The sequence below is a fragment of the Panicum virgatum genome, chromosome 6K (genome assembly GCF_016808335.1).
Source record: "Panicum virgatum strain AP13 chromosome 6K, P.virgatum_v5, whole genome shotgun sequence".
NCBI classification, from domain to species: domain Eukaryota; kingdom Viridiplantae; phylum Streptophyta; class Magnoliopsida; order Poales; family Poaceae; genus Panicum; species Panicum virgatum.
Window position 1 is genome coordinate 37,545,265 of NC_053141.1, and position 19,669 is coordinate 37,564,933.

Consider the following 19,669-nt stretch of genomic DNA (forward strand, 5'->3'; position numbering starts at 1 on the left):
CGAAGGTACCAGCTCATCGACGAAGCGGGCGCGGGTGCTGGCGGCCGACGACGAGGAGCCAATCATGACGGTAAGAGCCAATTCATGCCCTCCATGCGTGTTTAATTTATGGTTGCTCACCGTCCCCTTCTCCCGGTTGCCACGCGCCATTCTCGAGCCTCCCGCACATCGGCATGGCATGGGCTGGAGGTCTTCCTTGCGCCAACGCTGCAGCTACGCAAATCGTCGCCATGCCATCCATGGTCGGGCGGCCATGACCTAGCCTGCAATGTCTGCTTGACGCTTGCATTTTCTGCCCCCTCATGTTGCTGATGCGATTGCATTGCTCGGTGGTGATTTGGCTCTGTTTTGTTGCCTGTGCTGCTAAACCTTTAGGTGTTTGATGGAATGCCAGCTCAAGCTGACTGCTGTTTTTTGCAATAGTTTTCGTAAAAACTCATAAGCTGACTGCAATGTCTTTTTTCAGTCTTGTATAGATATTTTAATGTTCGTTCTCAGTAAAATAGTGGCAATAATATTGGTCCCCAGTAAGCAATAATATTATTTTACTTAGGCATAACAGTACAATTTATTAAGCAATTTTATTAAGTATATCACAATTCATGTTTTGTTGTTTATGTTGTTTTAAGCGGTTTCAATGAATCAAGCAGGAGGTGGCCCCATAGAGTGATGGTGTGTTCAGTTTAAGGTACATTTTTAAGCAATTTTTGCTATTTTGCATTTTTTCTATCTCTAACGTACTTTCCTATAAGCAATTATATCAATTACTAGAAACATTTCATTACCTTCCAGTAGGCAAATACATCAAATACTAGAAGCATTTTTCAGAACTTTCAATATGCAATTATATAAAAAACTAGGGAACATTTTTCTTTTGCTGAAAATGTACCACCAGTCCACCACCATCATGTGTTGGCACAACACTTGTGAAACAGTCCTAAAATAGTGCCCCATTTTCTAGCTTGAAGTTTAGTTTTCAACAAAGGTAGACAATAACATTACTCCGCATTGCCAACTAATTTCTGTGGCATACTGCAGTACTCATTTCCTCCATCATGTGTTGGTGAAGTTGGTCGAATTGGAGCACCTAGTTGCAGAAGATTGGACATGAGATGCTTGGCAGAAAGGGCAGTGGAGCCGATTTTACTTCTAGAAGATGATTTTCCTTACACTATTCGTGTTGAGAGTAGTATCACTGAAAGTAATGGATCATCCAGGTACTTCTATTCTTCTGTTTGCTAGCTTGCATAATTTTTTTTGTTTCTTCTAGCAAGAGAAAATTCTTCACTCCTTTTAATTTGCTGAATCATTTGAGAGTTGGCACAACCCTATTTATTTTGCTTTCAATGTTGTGTTACCTGATGTCTTCTTAGGAGTTACATATATAGATTCTGCTACCTGGTCAGTGTAACACCCTTGGTGTCTGCACAGTAATTAAAAAGGTGTCTGCACAGTAATTGGGTATATTTTATATGCATCATGTGTTTGAATTGCTCGAAAAAGATCTTTTTGTAAATATAAAGGTTATATGTGTAATTATAATTTTATGCAAGGTCCTTTCTGTAGTTATGTTGATTAGGTTGTGTAATTATAGCTTTGGTGGAGGGTGTTTTTGCAAAATTCAGTGCATTTAATGCATGGCAGCAAAATTTGCTTTTAAGTGTAAGTTTAAAGTGAATTTGCATTGAAAAAGACAAAATTCCTTGGAATTCAAAATCCCTTCAATGTTTTTAATTTTAGCTCTTGAATCTTTGGTCAAATAAATTTTTGCACAACATCAAAGTTGTAGATCTTGAAAAGTTGAACAACTTTCATGTTGGGCACTTTTCCATTTGAGCTTTAGTTCAAAAGTTATTTCTTGTTTACAGAGTGGTCCCTGGAATTTTCTGAAATTGCAAAATGACCCTTATCCCCTTCCCCCACCTCCCTGCTCTGTTTCTCGTCGCCGCCCACCGACAGCGCCGCCCGCCGGTGCCGTGGAGAGCCTTCCCGGCCATTACTTCGCTTCGCGCTAGCACCCACGCGTCGCTCTGCTCCTCCTCCAACGCCTGTTGCCTCGCGCTGGAGCCCCCTCGGCCGTGCCACGCACGCCGCCGAGCCCAGAAGCGTCCGCGCCGCCGCCACCTCACCGTCGCGGTGGCAAGCACGCTGCAGAAGCCGCCGCCCTCTTCTAGCGAGCGCCCGAGCACTACAAGAGCCCCAGAAATCCATTCATCTTTCTCTTTTGCTTTCCCCTCGCTCTCACACCGCAGAACGCCGCCGCCGCCCCGCTCGAAACCCCGGCGAGCTCACCCCGCCGCGGAGCCGCCACCATAGACCCGCTCCACCCCAATAGCCCCCACCATTAGCCGCGCCTCGTCCTAGCGCAGCTTCCCAGCCGCTTCTCGTCGCCCAACCCTCGCCGGAGCACCCTCGCCGTCGGTTGCCTCCGCCGCCGAGCTGCCCTGCTCTGTCGAGCCGCCGCCTCCGAGCCCCTCCCCGCACCCCTAGACCACCCAGAGGTGCGCCTTGAACCCGTGAAGCTCACGCACCCCTCCACCCTCGCCGCCGGTGAGACCCTCGCCGGGAAATGGCCGGTCAAACCCCGCCTCCCCTCTCTGACCCAGCCAAGGACCCTCGGGTTTGAATTCGAGAAAACCCAGGGGGTTATTTGAATAGCTCAAGACACATATGAATAGTGCTCTAGGGACTTCCTTGTGATGTATTTCAGTGATCTTTGAAATTCAATATCAATTCGTGGAAAATTCGTAAAATAGCAAATCTGGATGTTTTGGAATCCTCTTGAAGAGCTCTATGCAGTAGAACCATAATATGTTAGGCTTTAGTTGAAAGTTTTTGCTGTAGAATTTGATTTGTGTTACTAGTTCATAAATATTGGTTGATTTTATCTTTTTCTTAACTACTGTATAAAGCCATGTCTTATAGTGAAACTTTTATGGTACTTTACTCATTTAACACTAGTTTTTCTATAAAATTTTCATGATCATTTCTCTGGTGTAGCTATTTATTTGTTTTAATCCTTGTTTAATAGACTTTATTTATGGTAAATAGTTTCTGTTCGTAATAAATCATGAAAATATTTCTGCATGTTCTTTTTGAGTAGCTTAGCTTGTCCGGGAAGTTTGATCCTCAGGTAATGACAAGAACAGGAGCTAAAATTGAATCTTGCTAAACTAATGTCTTTTTTGTTTATTTTCTCAGAATTAATTCTGTGTAGATAAAATCATGAAAAATTCACAGTAGCTAGTTATTTTCTGTGTCAATCTCCTGTTAAATTTTGAGCTTATACTTTGCTCTAGTTTGACCTGTATAATTCAAGCTTGTTCTAGGTGTTGTCTGAATGAATGAATTGTTGTGATTAAATGGCTACATGTCTTGGCATGATTTTTACAGGGTAGCTTAATCTGTTCATGTTCTGTTTAGGATAATTTTTTCTAAATTTATTGCTATTTGTGATCTGAGTTGTTTATTTAATTAGCAAACCTTGAATTAATTGCTATAGGAATCAACCACCACTCATTTTATGAAGTTAGTATAACGTGCTTGTGCTGTTGATCATGATGCCTTGTGTAGTTAAATTTGTTATTTAACTACTCTATAAACGATTGCCCATGTGTGTATTTATAATATTGTTCTTGCATTACATATAGATACGACTACTTTGTCGGACGGGACGTACGAGCTGATCCCGGATTCCGAAGGAGGTGATCTCAAAGCTCAAGCGAACACTGCCGTACTAACTGAAGCCCCGGATCAAAGTTCGGAAGAGCCTAGAGCTGAAATAGTTAGCAACTACCGAGAAGGCAAGCCCCGGACATAACCTATACTTCAAATCAATATCATTTACTGTATTACTTACTTGTGCATTTACAGTTCTTAGGATTTGAATTGAAACCCTAGATGCATGATCCTAGGAACCTATGTACTGAACACTAGACCTGAGTTCGAATAATTGCTAAGCTTATAGCACCGGTAAAAGTCGAGTGATTGCCTGTCACTCGCGAGCTCTATAGGAATTGTTTGTTTACTTTCTGTTATCAATATAAGGACGACGGACGGGGTTGTGTTCGATATCATGACCTTATGTGAGACCCCGTCTGTGTTGATGAACTTGCTAAGGTCGCGGTGTGTGGTAGTGCTGGTTAAGTTTTTGAAAGTACTAGCCACATGCCGTAAATATGGTACGCGGCAAACCTAGTAGCCGGTTGGACCGGGGAGTGGATATACCTCCCACTCTCTCTTAGGGATAGGTTTTATTTTCATGTTGCGCAACACTACGACTTCAAGGGACAAGGTTCAGCCTTGGAGCCCTGTAGTCGGGGAGAGTGGCACTATCCATAAGCCGGAAAGAAAGGTCAGCGGTTATTTGGGAATGACCCGACGGTATTCCAGACGTGTGTGTTAGGTTATCCTTGCAAGGTTGAATTTCGATTCAGAATCGTCCGCTTCTCACGATGAAATGAGACTGCTTGATCTCTTTGCCACACAGAGTAATAAGAGCAACAATATTATGATCAATCTTGATGTTTGCTTAGAGTTCTACCATGATTGGATAGTAGTTGCTTACATAGAATAGTTAATCAATTAGAATCTTGAAAGCTAAAACTTGAAAGTAAGGACATACTCTTTATTGCTTTTCAGCAAAAAGAAAACCAGAGCCTCACAAAACCTTGCATAGTCTAACTAAAGTGGGCTACTTATACCCGTTGACGGTTAAGTCTTGCTGAGTATTAGAATACTCAGTCTTGCTGTTGAAACTCTTTTCCAGGTATGAGTTTTGAGGATCAGATCGCTAGCTTGACCTATCCTTGCTCTTTGCCTCCTGGCTGGTCCGTAGAGTGGGATACGTCTTCGACCGGCAATGACCCTGACGAGTGATACCATGCTTGGGCTAGCTTGGTACCATTTTGCGACGTGTTGTAGCCGTCGTGTTTTACCTTCCGCTGTTTAAACTCTGAAGTTTTACACTTAAGGCTTGTATAACTGTTTTATTTAAGTTGGTTTTGTATTAATGTTTTGAACTGGTTTGTAATCAATATTATGCCTGTGTTGTAAAATTGTGGTTGTAATATCTCTGGACTCGCCTTCATGCGGGGTATGCTTGTTTGATCCGAGAACCGGTGGTTGTATTGGGACGTTACCCGACAAACCAAGAATTGTTCCGTTTGAAGTGCGTTTGAGCTGGTGTTGCCTTTATGGTAATGGCATGCGCACTTGAGCCGGGATAATTCAGGCGGTTCTGCCACAGTCAGGGTACAAAAATTAACATTCCTTGGTTTTGAGGCCAAAAAAGGTCCTAGGTCCTGGTTTGCCTGAACGTTCACCAATGTTTCTTACACATTTAACAAGAAGCCTTTTTCTTTGTTCCTTACAGTTGACAAATGTGCTTTTGATTACTATCCTCAATTGCTAATATTGCGAGAGTCCAATGACACTGATGTTCTAGGAGTAATTACTAGTCATCCTACTAGGGACAGTGGTCATACTTACTGCAATTCAGGTCCAGTTATTTGCTACTTATTGTCGGTTTTGTTGATCATAATTGTCAAGTCCATTGGTTTCCATTATATTTCCTTTGTGCCAATTGGAATTAAAAAAAAGTTGATTACCAGAAGCATTTAAACAACTATTTATTAGCCACTTAAATATTATTCAGATAGCATTTTAAATGTTTGGTTCAAGCATTTTTTTAACATTTCATGTCTCCTGTGATAGATTCTTCTTTTGTTTGGAATCAAGTCTGTTACATCATTACAATCACAGGATAAACAGATTAGCTTCCAATAGATGAATAAGCACAGGCCTTTTTTTGCATTAAAAGTTCCTTGTTTATTTCTCTGTACATTTTTGGAGCAATGTGATTTGGTTGACATGCAAATCCTGCACTTCTTCCTCTTTGCCCGAGCATTCGTCCCCTAGCTAGCATATTTTCCCCATTTTTGCCATTTAACTTTTTTGATCTTGGTGGGTTGTTTATGTTTGGTGATGTAGCTGCATGACCCGGGACAGCAAGGTTATTTGGGTTGTTAAGGATTTATAGTTGACACAATACTAGTATTATATGCCTGCAGGTGCATCTGATTAGTTACCAAACTTCATTAGGCGGTTAGAAAGTAATAATAGCTACGAGAATAGGCAAATAAATGTACTATGATCAAGCAATATTGTCAAAAGGTCAGGGCAAAACACTGCAAATCGTTAGGCAATTTTTACAGTATTCTTTCTTCTCTAATTTCTCTTTATTTTTTTTGTTCTTACATTGCAGGATCCCAGGTTATCTAGCAGGGAAGATCAAGTATAAAGCATGAAGCAGGTATGGTGTGCATTATGAACCAGCTCAAGTAAATAAGTACATAGTGACAGTAAGTACATTTCTTGCATTCTTTTGTCTAAATATGTACTTCATTAGGCAATAATGTTGTTCTAGGCAAATTATGCAATTGTTTATGGTTCTGAATTAGGCAATAATTTGTTTCTAACAATTTTCCGAATTAGCAAAATGTGATCATGAATTAGGTCATATATATAGAACTAGCAATCTTTGTTACCAGGGGTGCATTGCTGATATTTACTCCTAATACTAACTGCACTCGCTATTCTTTTCATGTTTTGGATTCTCATTTCGGTCACACAAAATGGTGTTTAGGATTTGAGACCTGATGTGCCTATTTTTATGCATGCAAGTTTTCATAGTGAATCATCACTATAACATGCTCTTTGGCTGTAAGGCTTCTACTATTGTATTTTTGGGTATATCCCTTATTGAGTTTCAAGTTTTCAATATTCTATCCATAACAAAACACATAGCTTCTTTTTCTTTCTCACAGTTTGGTGTTTGGTGGCCTGAGAGTTCATAAGATCGTCATCGGCAAGAAATTTAGTTGCAGCTCAACCTCCATTCGATTCATGCACAGCTTGGTAGTAGTTGTAGTAGCTCCAATATTCTGTCTGGTCAGCACTACACTGGAGGCAATCGCAGCATGTATGCTGGTAGTTTTGCAATTTTAATAGTGTCTAGAATTTTGATGAGCAAAAATGTCTTTGTATATGTTCTGATTTGCCTACTGATTTTCAAAGCTTTGCTTATGGGATCCCAAAAGTTATTTTTTTATTGCACTTGTTGAAACACCTAAAAGCAAGCAAATTAGGAAGGTCGGTGGACAGGTCTGGTTATTTGGTGGTAACATAAGCTTTGAACGGTGGTGCTAGCTTTTTAATCATTATCTGGAAGCTTTTTTATCGGAAGAGGAAAGGTGGGTCTGCGTGTTTTGTCTTTTTTTTTTCAAAAGTAGACCGGCTGTACGGCTGGCCTAAATTATGGCCGGCCGTAAGTTAGCCCAGTCCTTTGTCTTGAACTGCAGAGTCAAGCAAATTTAGAGAAACTTGGCTTTATTGATTTTTTATACTTGATCAGGAACTATAGCCTTTTTTTCATATTGCTTGCGTGGACTCAGTGGTGGGGCCGTGCGGATTCAAACAACCAAAAGTATGGAGTCCTGACCTTGTCGTACGGGGAGTGGGCCACGTTACATACTGCGCTAGAAACATATTGGTCCACTACCCGCAGCGTGGTGTGCTGAAGTCGATGCTTTTTGTTTCATAGGTGCTGTTTGTTTCAGTCTCGTAAAAAACCATGATATTTTTAGTTTTGCAGCAGCGTACACGCATCATTGTGGGTCCCATATGAAGAATTTAACTGGACCTGCGATGGGAGATGAGAGTTGGCTGCCGCAAGTTAGCTCTGCATTCGTAGCGTAGCTGCGCTATTCTTCTTAAAGATGGGCATGGTTCGGACCGAATCAACGGTCTCCAGTTCGACCCATGAATCAGGTTAAAAGCAGTGGATCACAACCCCGGTAACCTTAGAGCAACTCCAACGGAGAGACTAAATTTGAGCCCCTATATTGCTTTTAGGAGCCAGCTTATAAAAATTTAGGGGCTTCAAACTCCAGCAGGGTGACTAAATTTAGAGGGCCTCCAGTTCTAGGGACTCTGGACCAAAATTTAGTGGCCTCCCCAAAATGGGGGCTCGTATAGAGGCCCGGTTGGAGATGTTTTTTCTATTGGGAGACTAAAACAAGAGATAGAGTCCCATTTAAGGGCCCGGCTGGAGTTGCTCTTAGGATCGGGTGGTTTGATATCGCCCCTCTACCCTCTTGTAGCGATGTTGCAGCAGCGCCCCCATCCGATATCGTAAATTTTTACGGAGCATCTTGCACTAGTAGAGATATGTATTTTAGTCCCGTTTAAAGTTGTTTAATCCTGGTTTCTCAACCGGGACTACAAGGTCCGGGATCTTTAGTTCCGAGTCAAGCAATCAGGATTAAATGGTCTATCAATCCAAAAAAATAATTTGCGCAATCATATCCAACCCTAAAGTCTGCATGATTCAAACTCAAGACATCTTGCCTCACATATAGCTTCCTTACCATCCACCTACAGAACACATGTTATCCACCTACACAACACATTTTATTCTCGGTTGGTTTTACCAGACTAGGGGTTGGTAACACCAACCAGGATTAAAGGGTCGCTGATGGCAGGTGAGTACCGCGGTCAGGGATTCGTGAGAGCCCCGTTTGGAGATGCGGTCAGGAGTGTAACACATAGTAGGACTCAATCTATGGAGATGTTCAGAGGGCACAACGGTTTACACTCATTCTGGCCGCTGAAGGCGCAATACCCTATATCCTGTGTAGTTCTTGATTGGTATTCAGAGATGGACTTTCCCGCTCATTCAGTTGGGCCCGAGAGGAGTCGATCCCTTTACAAGATGCCCCTTTTGTCCTTTCTATAGCCTACCACGGGGTCTCTGGGGAGAGGCTTTTTACCGCCTCAGGGAACACAGCGCCGAATCGGGAGCGCCAGCTAGCAAGTGGGCCCCATCTACTAAGCAGGGCGCAGGCCTATACCTGTTCGGGGCCGCCTATCAAGGGACCCTAGGGTGTCTCCTGTAATCATCTCGGGATCCTTGTGTCCCCCGAGGTCTTCCTAACACAATCCGGTGCCATGATCGCACCGTCTCGGTGTTGGCCTGACCCGACGGGCTGTGATAGTGGCGGGCCCACCCACCTTTCTTTGCCAGATGATGTGACGCGACCTGGGAGGAGCGTCCCCTAAACTAGTCACTGCACCATTTGTAAACACGCCTCTTCCATAATCATGGTGTTTTTACGGAAAAGATGCTCCGTCCTGCAGCAGCAGGTCAGCGTGGTAAATGCCCTACCGTCCGGTTTCTTTACCACGAAGAGATCGCCCTCGCTCCGCTGGCGCTCGGCCAGCACTGGGCCCTCTCGGAGGGGCCCCGTACTCCAAGCCTTGGCTCCGGTCCACCACCTGTTGTTGGGCCGGAGAGGTCCTCTGGGTCTACCTAACTCCGATTTGTCCAGAGCTAGGGGGACCCGTTCCCGTGACGTTGGCAATCAGCTTTTAGTCCGAATTGTCGTGGTTGGTAACACCAAGGGACTAAAGGGTTACCTTTTAGTGTTGGTTATGAACTCCAACCGGCGACCAGGACTAAAGAGCCATCCCGCCATCTAGCCATCAGACTCGAGACTAATACCTTCATTAGTCCTGAACCCAACCTCAAACGAGACTAAAGGAAAAACCCCAAGAATCCCGACTAATACCTTCATTAGTCCCGAACCCAACCTCAACCGAGACTAAAGGAAAAACCCGAAGAGGGATTCTATAGTAGTAGGGCTGAAAGTGCAAAATCAATGCTCTATTTTTCTCTCTCTTGATTCAAGCATCATTTTTGTACGCACCGTGGGTGCTAACATACAAGGAAACGAAGTTTTATTGACATGTTTGGAAGGCTAGTTTTACCCAAGACTCTTGTAAAATGCAGCCCCTAATTTTGTTTACTATGTTAACTCCATTAACATATTTGCAAGAGTGGTAATCTAATTTTAAATGTAGCCGGTTTTGACCGTCAACAGCTGAAAAAGTTGATCGCCGCTTGAGGTCTAGCTTTCAAAGAGTCAAAGTTTTTTTTTTTTGAGCCGATTCAAAGAGTCAAAGTGACACATATCGGGGCTAGACCTGATCAAATCCCGGCTTGGGTCGGGATGAAAGAAACCCGACATGTTTTTCAGCTGGCCCGAACCCAACCCGAGAATCGGGCCAAAAGTCATGGCCTCTATTGACCCGACGCGTGGCTGACGGCCCACGTTCGTGGCTTGAAATTGTTCAGATTAGGTTCGCTCAGATCGGCGCCCACATCCTTGCCCATGCTTGTGGTACCTGTGCAGTGGGGAGGGGGCACGCCATTGAACTAACGAGCCGCCTGGCTGCGCCATCTCGCAGCCGTGCTGTTGCACCACCTGGCAGCGTCGTCCCGTAGCTTGGCTATAGTTGTCCAAGCAGCCCGCAGCCCTACAGTCCGCCCGATAGCACAGTTTTTTGGCCCGGCCCAAACCCGGCCTGGCCCGCTCCCCGTCGTGCCCGGGCTTGGGTCGTCACCCCAGCCCGTGGGCTGGCACGGCCCGGCACGGATTAACAGGCCGGCCCGTTGGCGGCCCGCTACCTCGGCCCAACAGACACCACCCCCTCCCTCCACCTCTTCAGCTCCCTCTCCCCCCTCCTCTCCTCAGTCATTCCCCGACAACGACACCAGCGCGGCAGCGCCTCCGACGCCTCCATCCCCCCACCTCCGACGCCTCCCTCCCTCCATCCTCTCCTCCAGGCAACCTCAGACGCTCGCGGCTCGCCTGCTCCAGAGCTCCCTTCCCTCCCTGAGCTCCCTCCATCCTCCCTCCGTCTCCGCGCATCCGCGGGCCGCGGCTCCGCCCCCTCCCTCTGGCGGAGCAGTAGATCCAACCGGCAGAGTTGCAGATCCGGGCATCCGGCCGGCTCTTCGGCCGATCTAGCCCGGGTTAGTGCGGCCGGCGCGACGAAAGCCAGCGGGCGCGGCGACGACTCGATGGGCGGCGGCAGCGACTGGCGGGCACGGCCGACGGTGTGGCCGCGTCGACCGGTGCCTGGCGGGCATGGCCGGTCGCGCGGCATCGATGGGTGCGGCCGCGCGGGGTCCGGCTGGTGGGCGCAGCAGCTGTGGCCGGCCGGCGGACGCTGGCGTGCGGGCTGCGGATGGCACGAGCACGGCGGCGGCCTGCAGGCTTTTTGGGCCGGGCCGGCACGAAATAGGCCCGTGGGCCCGTGCCTGGGCCGTCGGCGTAGCCCTGGGCTGATCTGGCACGGCCCATTAAGTAATAGGGCCGGGCCAGGCACGGCCCGGAGGTGACCGGGCCAGGGCGGCCTCGGGCTCAGGCCGGGCGGCCCGGATGGACATCTATAAGCCTGGCTGCCATGCAGGCCCGTGCAGAGGAGATAAGTGAACGGGAACACGCGAACGGCACCCCCATAGCCCTCGTAGAGGAGGTAGAGGGTAGGGGTTTGCCGGCCGTGGGGAGGGGACGCCTTGCCGACTACCTGCTCTCCCGTTCGCCGGTGCACGCCGGCGCTCGGAATAAAGAAGACTACGGTGGTGGTGCAGCAAAAATTCCATATCTTGCAAATCTAATAGCTAAGCAACCAAAAAATAAAACAGCAAAAGGAAGCCGCGCCCCCGCAAGGCTTGGAGCCGGATTTCAACCAGCTCGAGCCCGAGCTCGAGCGTGTGGAGTTCTTTTTCTCTCCCCACACACATAGTTTGAAGAGGCAAGGATGGCCTCACTATTTAAGTTAGCCATTCTCAACTTCTACGAGTAAGGTGGGACTAAAGGTTTGCACCACTCCTACACTTCCTCATACTTATATGGACCTTTAAAATTTATTTAGAATAGCTGAAATAATTAATGAGACAATGCCAAATTCCAACATGAAGTACTCGAAGTTGAGGTAGCTTTTCGAGTGGCAGTAGGAGATAGCTCATCCTACAGACAGCGCGGTTCGTGGAGTTACCAATCACCACATTACTGCTTCACATGAGTTGCTGGAAGTCATGGGGAGTCCGACTAGCGGCTAGAAGCATGTTACACGAACATCATTTTCCAAAGGCAAAAGAAAAAAAGCAGATAATAAGGGGAAGAGGGTTCTCTCGATAGACCAGGTCGGGAGCCCCTCCATCCCATCATTCTCGCGAAAAAAACACCCCTCCATCTTCTTCGCCCGCCCATGTCCATCCACCACTGGCCATCATGACTCCTGAGTTGTCCACCCCGCTCCGCAGCCACCCTCTCCATCATCGGTGTTGCAGGACCGCCCCTCTCTTTCTCTCTCTCATGCCATCTAAATATGTGGTGAGCGCCCTCACCTTCAATGCCCGCGAGGACTACCCTCTCCTCCCCTACCCGTTCCCTATCAAGTAGCTACGTTGAGAGGCTCAATTAAAAAATTTTAAAAGTTGGAGTAAAAGAAGATTAAATGATACTCATCAAAATTTGAAGAAAGGATTAAGCTCGGAATGATTATTTAAATGAAATAAGTTGCATTAGAGAAAAAGAGTGTCCCACCACTCTAAGGTGCCTCCTATCAATCCCACCACTCTAGATATTAGCTACCATTAATATCTAGAGTGTTACATTATATTCAATATTTATATAGTTTGATTTCTCATTATATTTTTGATTAAATTATTATAACATAGTTCATATTTTTTATATATTGAATGTTATATAGAACTTAATTGGTGAAATTATGATAGATGCGTCAAATTGGAGGCAATATGATAGAGATACAAGTACTTAATATACTGTTAAAAGCTTAAATAAATTATTTAAGCTTCTTATATTAATGACTTTAAATGAAAAAGATATGATTTTTCTAAGATCAGACCTTGCCACGCCGGTGGAGGTGGCGTGACAAGACTATATTGTCATGCCGGTGGGAGTGGCGTGACAAGCTTGACACATAGAATATGCGCTGGCAGACTCTTTTTGAGCGCTTTGGAGCATGCCAACGTGGCACACCTTGTGACGCCAATGCATGTGGTATGACAGCATGTTTTTGTCACACTATGCGGACTGGCTTAGCAGTTTATGATTGTTACTTTATAAAGAGAACAGTTTACATTGATTTTGAAGTTCCAAATAATCAAAGGAAAAATATTGTCAAAGAATTGGGAACTAAAATCTGACCTTCGATTGCAAGTAGAACATAGAGCAACTCAAAGCTTGCATAACATCAACTGCTGAGCTAATAACATTCCTAATTGAAACTCCGTCAACCTATTCATGTAATAGTAATGTCAATATATCCTAGTAAAAAAACAGTTTTATCATAAGTTCATGCAACCATGTTGTTCACCACAAACCTGTGCTCCTGATGTAACTGGAAGGCACAACGTGCTTGCTTGAAGAACCTTGATCGCCTCAACTACAGTACCACTGCTCTCTTCTTCTAGTACCGGCCATTGCTCAAGGTAACCAATCTGAATCACAATAGCATGGTCAATGAACTGAATTTTTGATTTTTCACATGACCCAGTTTCAGAAAGCAATAGAGATCTATGATTACCTTAAAAAGGTTTACTTCCCTATAAATTTTTTAAATACATTTCAATAATTTCCAAACCTTTCAAAGTTCCTATGATAGTACACTCATAAACTAGTAGTACAGATAATAATAAGTGATATGTGAATCCAAACCTGCTCTGCTAGAATGTTGTACAGATTCAGCTCTTGCTGCAGGTGTTGCACATTTATTCTTGTTATTGTTAGAGCATCACGCAGTGTCAAGGTACTTTCCAAAACACTATAAAGAATGTTCTGTTTACATGACAGAGGAAAATGTATTGTGTCAGTGGAACGTTGCGCAACAAAGGGACATCAAGAGAAGTCACGTAGTGTATTTCATCAACATATGGTCACCTGAGCATCTCTGGCGGATTACAAATTAATGAGTACAGTTGCATCATTAAACCAAACATTAAGTTAAACACAAAACACATTATGAATAAAGTAGCTAGCATATGATTTTCCAATAAAAAAAAATTTCGAGCCATTGAACAAAAAAAAAAGATGAACTTGCCTCATATGAGTTGTTCTGTCTATTATCTGAATAAATAAGGACTACCAGACAACATGAACTAATTCAACTCAGGTAAAACAAGACTAGAAAAGGAACATAAGTAACAGAGGGTGCTAGATTTCCAGTGTTACCTCAACACCATTTTTCTGGGGTAGTACTGTATCTTCTGAATGTACATTCACAAAGCGCCACTGCAGGTATCTATTGTTCAGCAGACGTAGTTGATGGATATTCTCAATCTGGCCTGCATTCTTCTTCCCTTTCCGAGCATCAACGATATAGTTAAACACAGGTTGTTCAGCACCTGATTGAGCAGCTGAAGAGACACATTTTGATAGGCAAGGTGCTGAAGACCTCGTTCGCGACGGGCTCTGGCAGGACCTGGAAGTAGATGGTGCAGCTGACAAGCCCTGTCTCGGTGACGACGATCTGTGCAGAACCGGAACAGGTGAAGAAATGGCCTTGCTCGGGTGACAAGTGGATTCAGAGCTTTCTGACGTCTGAGAAGAGATGTCACTGCTAGAATCTGCATTACCCTTTCCTCTCCGGTGAACGATCATTGCCATCTCCTTCAACGGTCGCTTCATCCTCTTGCCCATTTCTTCAGATGAATGCGCCCTCTTTGGAGAGCATCCTGATGAAGCATTTGGTGAAGAGACAAACCTGCTAGTCCTTTCAGCAGGAGCAGCGCTTGTCGAAGTGAGGCCAGCAGAGCCCCGGCCGGTCATCATCCCCGGCCACCGTTGTCGCTCAGTGATCCTGTTGGCGGGAGATTCTGATGGCCGAGCGTTCTCACATTGGTCGCTGATGTTGTCGGCCCTCCTAAGAGGACTCCTCTTCCTCTCAGCCGCAGCTCCTGACCGCAGTTGATTCTGCTGCTCTGAAGGTAAGCCATGGACTAGCCTGTCTATCTTCTTGGCAGGGCCTGCAGCTGCTGGCACGGGCTCTGGCTGGACGGAGGGAGACGAGCTCCGTGCAGACGCCCACAAGCCATTGGAGGCCTTCGCATTCCTTGCACCGGGAGCAGCGCAGTGTCCGTGTGCCTCGCCCTCGGTGGCCGCGTCACGGGCCGGCGAACTGGACCTTGCCGCGGCAAGGGTGGAGGGGTTCAGCCGAGAAGACGGGGCACCTGAAGTCGCGGGGGCGGCAGGCCTTGGTCTGTCAGCCGACCGCGCTCTGTTGCACGTCGCCGAGCCGCCGGCTGCCGACGCCCGGCCGGGGCTCGGGGACGCGCACCACCTCCCTGCAGGAGGAGTAGCCGGTGGCGCGACGGGCTTGAACCTGGAGGGGGCCTCTCTTCTCCGACCAGCCGGAACAGCCGCAGCATTGTTCTTCTCGGACGGCACGAGCGGCGGCCGTCGCTGCTCGCCATCGGCCGCAGCCGCCGCCGCAGCGGCAGCCTTCCTCCGCTCAACCTTCACGATGGCGTCCATGAAGAAGAAGAGGAAGAATAGCCGCGCGCGCCGAGAGGTGCCACCCGCATCGGCGCGGCTCTCTTCAAGCTACCGCGCCACGCCTGACGCCCCCCCTCCTCCCCCGCGGCGAGGCGACGCCAAACCTCGCGGATCTACCACCACAACAAGACACGATCCAACCACCGGGATAATCAGCCGAGGTAGAAGCTTGCATTAACCACCTTACACGAGAGAGACAAAAACCCAAGTCCCCACCACCACCACCACCACCGTCGCCAGCGGGGGCAGGAACCCCGCCGGCCCTGTTCAAGGACGCGAACGGCACCGATGATGCACGCTCCCCACCGGCCGATAATGCCGGATGGGGACAGCCGAGTGCCGCGGCCATGCATGCGCTCGGCCATGGAGGCAAGGACCATGGGGAACTCCCCCCGGTTTGTTGCTACCGCGCTGGGTCACTCTCATCACGGGGATGCCGTTGGCGCCATGCCATGGACAGGTCGGGAACGGTCCCCTAGCGGGAAGAAAGCTCTCCACACGGGCATGGGGCTCAGAGCAGGGCCATGGCAAGAACAGATGGTGGGCACTGGACGAACCGATCGAGGAACGCACTGTGAACATGGTGACTGAACACTGCGGCCGACAGAGACACATGATCGAGCCATGGATCTTTGTGGCCGAAGCAGATTTTCAGTACAACTGGAAGCGGCTGCTAGCAGGGGGAAACAGCGATCGCTCATCAGCAACTCTAGCATCTAGGAACTAGGAGGCCGTGTTCGGTTCGATGAAGACAAGAAATACAAAAGCCAAACCCCCAGAATTCATCAAAAAGATGAAGAGCTAAACCACAAGACGGACATGGCGGTTTACCAGCACGTAGCGGTAGCCGACGACGATAAACAAGTATGAAATGCAGCCTGATGCATCCAAATTGGGTTCGAGTTGAGCAATCTGCCGTCAGGCAAAGGAAGATCGAAGCTCGCCGGAGTCGTCCGAGACGGGCACGCCGCGACACAGTGCGCGGCGCTTTTGGATCTGAAGCGAGCGGCGGCATCGGTCTGATCTGGATGCGCACAGCGAATCGAGGCCCCCGGATCGCACGGAAAGGGACGTTTGACTTGGGCGCAAAGGATTTCACCGTAAAGGCGCCGTACGGGTCGGTCACAGCACAGCGCGACGAGGACGCCAAGCCAAGGAGAAGCAGCGCATGCAGCTCGAATCGGCCCCCAAAAAATTTTCTCGTTTTCTTTTTCCTGGGGAAAAAAATCAAAAAAAATGGATTCGGATTGAGCGTCGGAGTGAAAACTGAAAGGAAAACCTGCAGGAAGAAGTTTGAGAAATCTGGACAGTTTTTCGAAGGCGCGGCGAGGAGGATCCATCGCTGGGGTTCCTCTGAATGTCTCAAGAAATGGACAAATGGCCCCCAATGCAGCGCGAGCGCATGGAATCGGCGCCGCTAGCTGGACGTGGGGCACCAAGACGCCATTGGAACACCTCTCCACGAACTCGCGAAGGCCACCCCGATCCCAACTCCCAAGTTCCCGACGAGAAGCCGGTGCGAATCTCCCCAGGACGCGAGTGTGGAGTCCACGCCGGAGGAGCTCGACGAGGCGAGCCGATCAAAGGAAGCCAGCAAGCGAGTAGCGAGAGGAAAGTCGCCTACGCCTATGCCGATGTAAACGCGGTTGAAGGCTTCAGGCTTACCAGGCAGCAGCACGCACGGAGGATCGCCGGGCACGGTCGTCTTTCGCCGCCGCCGCCGCCGCCGCCTCGTCGTCGTGCTCCTGTGGCGTGTGGCCCGCTGTCAGTGGGCGCGGCGAGGGACGCCCGTGCAGTGGCGTGCGGCGAACTCCTGCAGGTGTTCGTTCTGCAGACTGCAGGGGGTTCTGCCGCTTCGGGAAGAGTGTTCCTGCGGCGATCAGAAAATCAGAACTGAGAGCTGCTGGCCTGCTGCAGAGGTAGGAGAGGAGCGCCGAGCTCGCACGGTTGCCGCACGGAACGGGACGGGGAAGACAAGAACGTGGCACGGTGGCAAACGGCGCTAGCACGACCGGATGGGTTTTAGTAGGTGCACTCACGGCGCCGTCCCCAGTGCGTTTGAATTTCTTTCTTTTCTTTGCGTGGAGTAATCCACAGAAATTATTTCAAGGTGATCATCACAACTATTTCTACCTCTATTTGGTTGATACATATATTCAAATTTCCGATCTACTAAAAATGTTGCTTTACATTGCGGTACAAGTTGTGTTTGGGTATCGCCTAAGCAATGTAATATACGTCTTCTTAGTGCATATTACTGTTATTAATTGAAAATTTATTTTGAAGCCTCCACGTGGAGCCACTTAGAATCCTAAATGGACACTCTAAAAAATAGAGGAATTTTAAAAATTCTCACAAGTTTACATGTTGCTCATGCGCGTGGTTTTGACCACTTAAAGTAACTTTGGTTTCCAAGTCAACCATTAGCCTAACCCTTTTATATTGGAACTATTTTGGAATGACAATGCAGTTGATATTATTGTTGTAATAGAATTTGTTCAGCGAATGTAGTAACCGACCGTCAAAAACATTTGCACTAGCTTGGCACTACTTTTTTTTTATTTTCCACTCGGTTAACACGGCTAACCTGGCCAAAGCGTTTCTGTATGGAGTGTTTGGAAGCACTTTGCTTTACCAAATTTGGCTCAACTCCGTGAAAAATACATAAACATCTCAACCAGCTCCACTCCACTTCACCAAAAACTAGCTCCAACCCACCTTTAATTTTTGTGGAGTTCCTCAAGAAGTGCTACACTAATTTTTGAAGCTGGTGGAGTTGAATAAAATTATCTATCATGCCACTAGTTACACAGATGTGCATGCGTCATGTTTAGAGATGTTTGGGTATTTATCTATCATATCACTGGATCCAATATATGCATCTGATTTTGTGCACGTGATATTACTGGCGCAGCCAGCTGAAGAAGCTACCAAGGTCAATATTGCACACCAATATCAGTTGCATGGATAAGCATTGCATAACAGTGATTCCTCATTGATTTTGCACAAAGTTATTATCGATGTTAGACCTGGTTATAGATGGCCAAATGGGTTATGTCAGATGGGCGGCATGAAAAACGGCACTAAGAAACACGGCACGACACGATAAGTTTAGTGCCAGTGCCAGCACAGCACGAGCGTAGTGTACTGTGTGGGCCGAAACCCCAGCATGCAGTGCCGGCACGGGCACGACACGAATAGTGGGGCCTGGCACGATAGCTACCTGCATAGCTGTGGAAAAGATCCAACTTTTCTAGGGGGTTTTTCTGCAAATTTGCAAGACACAAAGAAAAATAGCATAATTGCATCTCTCTTGAGGGTCTAAATTGTAAAAAGCTCGGCATCGTCACAGCCATGGTGGTCGGCGGCACTGTTGGCCGGATTCCCCGCATTCTAGGGCATGGGAGAGTGTGGGGAGCGGGGAAGCCAAAGAGGAGAGGACTCACCAGCGGGGGCTCACCGTGGCGGCCTAAATCGAAGCCGGAAGAGGAGGCGGAGGCTCTGTTTGTGGAGATGGATCACATACGATGGCGCCTTCAGAGATGGCGATGCCTGGGTCTAGCGAGGAGACAAGCGACAGCGACAGCGACGACAACCCATGGAGGGGCAACACACAGGGGGGGGTGGCTGCACCGCTGCATAGAGGCGTGGCTGCCGCCGCCGGCGGCAGCGGAAATCATGGTTGGGCCGGCACGGAGCAGCCGGGCCAATTGTGCTGCCGGCACGGCACGGCACGACACGGTAAACCTCTGTTAGTGTCGTGCTTGGGCCAAGCCATCAGCACGTAGTGCCAGCACGGCACGACACGACTAAGGGTTCGTGCTAGGCGTGTCATGCCGGAACGTGCCATGCCGGAGCCGTGCTAGTGTCGTGTCGTGCCGTGCCGAGCGTCACGTTTGGGCATCTATAGACCTGGTTCCGCCTCCTGACATGTCGGACCCTCTAAGTTGCTGCATAAGGCTAGTTTTAATGGAAAATTTCTCATAGGTATTAGAGCAACTCCAGCAAGCCCTCCGTCAAACCCCCTATCCTAAATTTGAAGGATGGTGTAAAAAAACAACTCCAGCATACCCTCTACATGAGTCCTCAAACCAGAGAGGCCTTCAAATCTCCCGTTCCACCCCTAGGCTAGGGGGGTCTCTACGGAGCCCTTCATCCGTGGGCCCCACTCTACAGCCTCTTGCTGGATGGATGGAAGCTAGAATATGGGAGCTCTTACTAGACTTGGATGCATTATTTGGAGA

General features: G+C 47.7%; 1 protein-coding gene across 2 annotated transcripts; it reads right to left on the reverse strand.

The window, feature by feature from the left end:
• Positions 1-12,860: 12,860 nt before the first annotated feature.
• LOC120712488 (AUGMIN subunit 8-like) lies at positions 12,861-17,403 on the reverse strand. 2 transcript variants are annotated; one of them, XM_039998277.1, is made up of 6 exons: positions 14,507-17,403; positions 14,326-14,400; positions 14,103-14,230; positions 13,590-13,709; positions 13,256-13,372; positions 12,861-13,169 (listed from the first exon to the last, which is right to left on the reverse strand). In XM_039998277.1, the coding sequence occupies exons 1-6, from the start codon at positions 15,402-15,404 to the stop codon at positions 13,068-13,070; spliced, it is 1,440 nt and encodes a 479-aa protein (XP_039854211.1). In that variant the 5' UTR covers positions 15,405-17,403; the 3' UTR covers positions 12,861-13,067. The 2 variants fall into 2 exon arrangements, with proteins under 2 accessions (XP_039854211.1, XP_039854210.1); XM_039998276.1 differs by having other exon boundaries at positions 14,103-17,403.
• Between the last annotated feature and the right edge of the window lie 2,266 nt (positions 17,404-19,669).

Bases quoted from the DNA above. Each gene is read 5' to 3' on its own strand.
- LOC120712488 (XM_039998276.1), bottom strand. From the start codon at position 15,404: ATGGACGCCATCGTGAAGGTTGAGCGGAGGAAGGCTGCCGCTGCGGCG. The intron at 13,710-14,102 runs GTAACACTGGAA...TCATGTAAACAG, and splicing joins CCCAGAAAAATGGTGTTGAG to AACATTCTTTATAGTGTTTT. The intron at 13,373-13,589 runs GTTTGGATTCAC...ATTGTGATTCAG, and splicing joins ACAACATTCTAGCAGAGCAG to ATTGGTTACCTTGAGCAATG.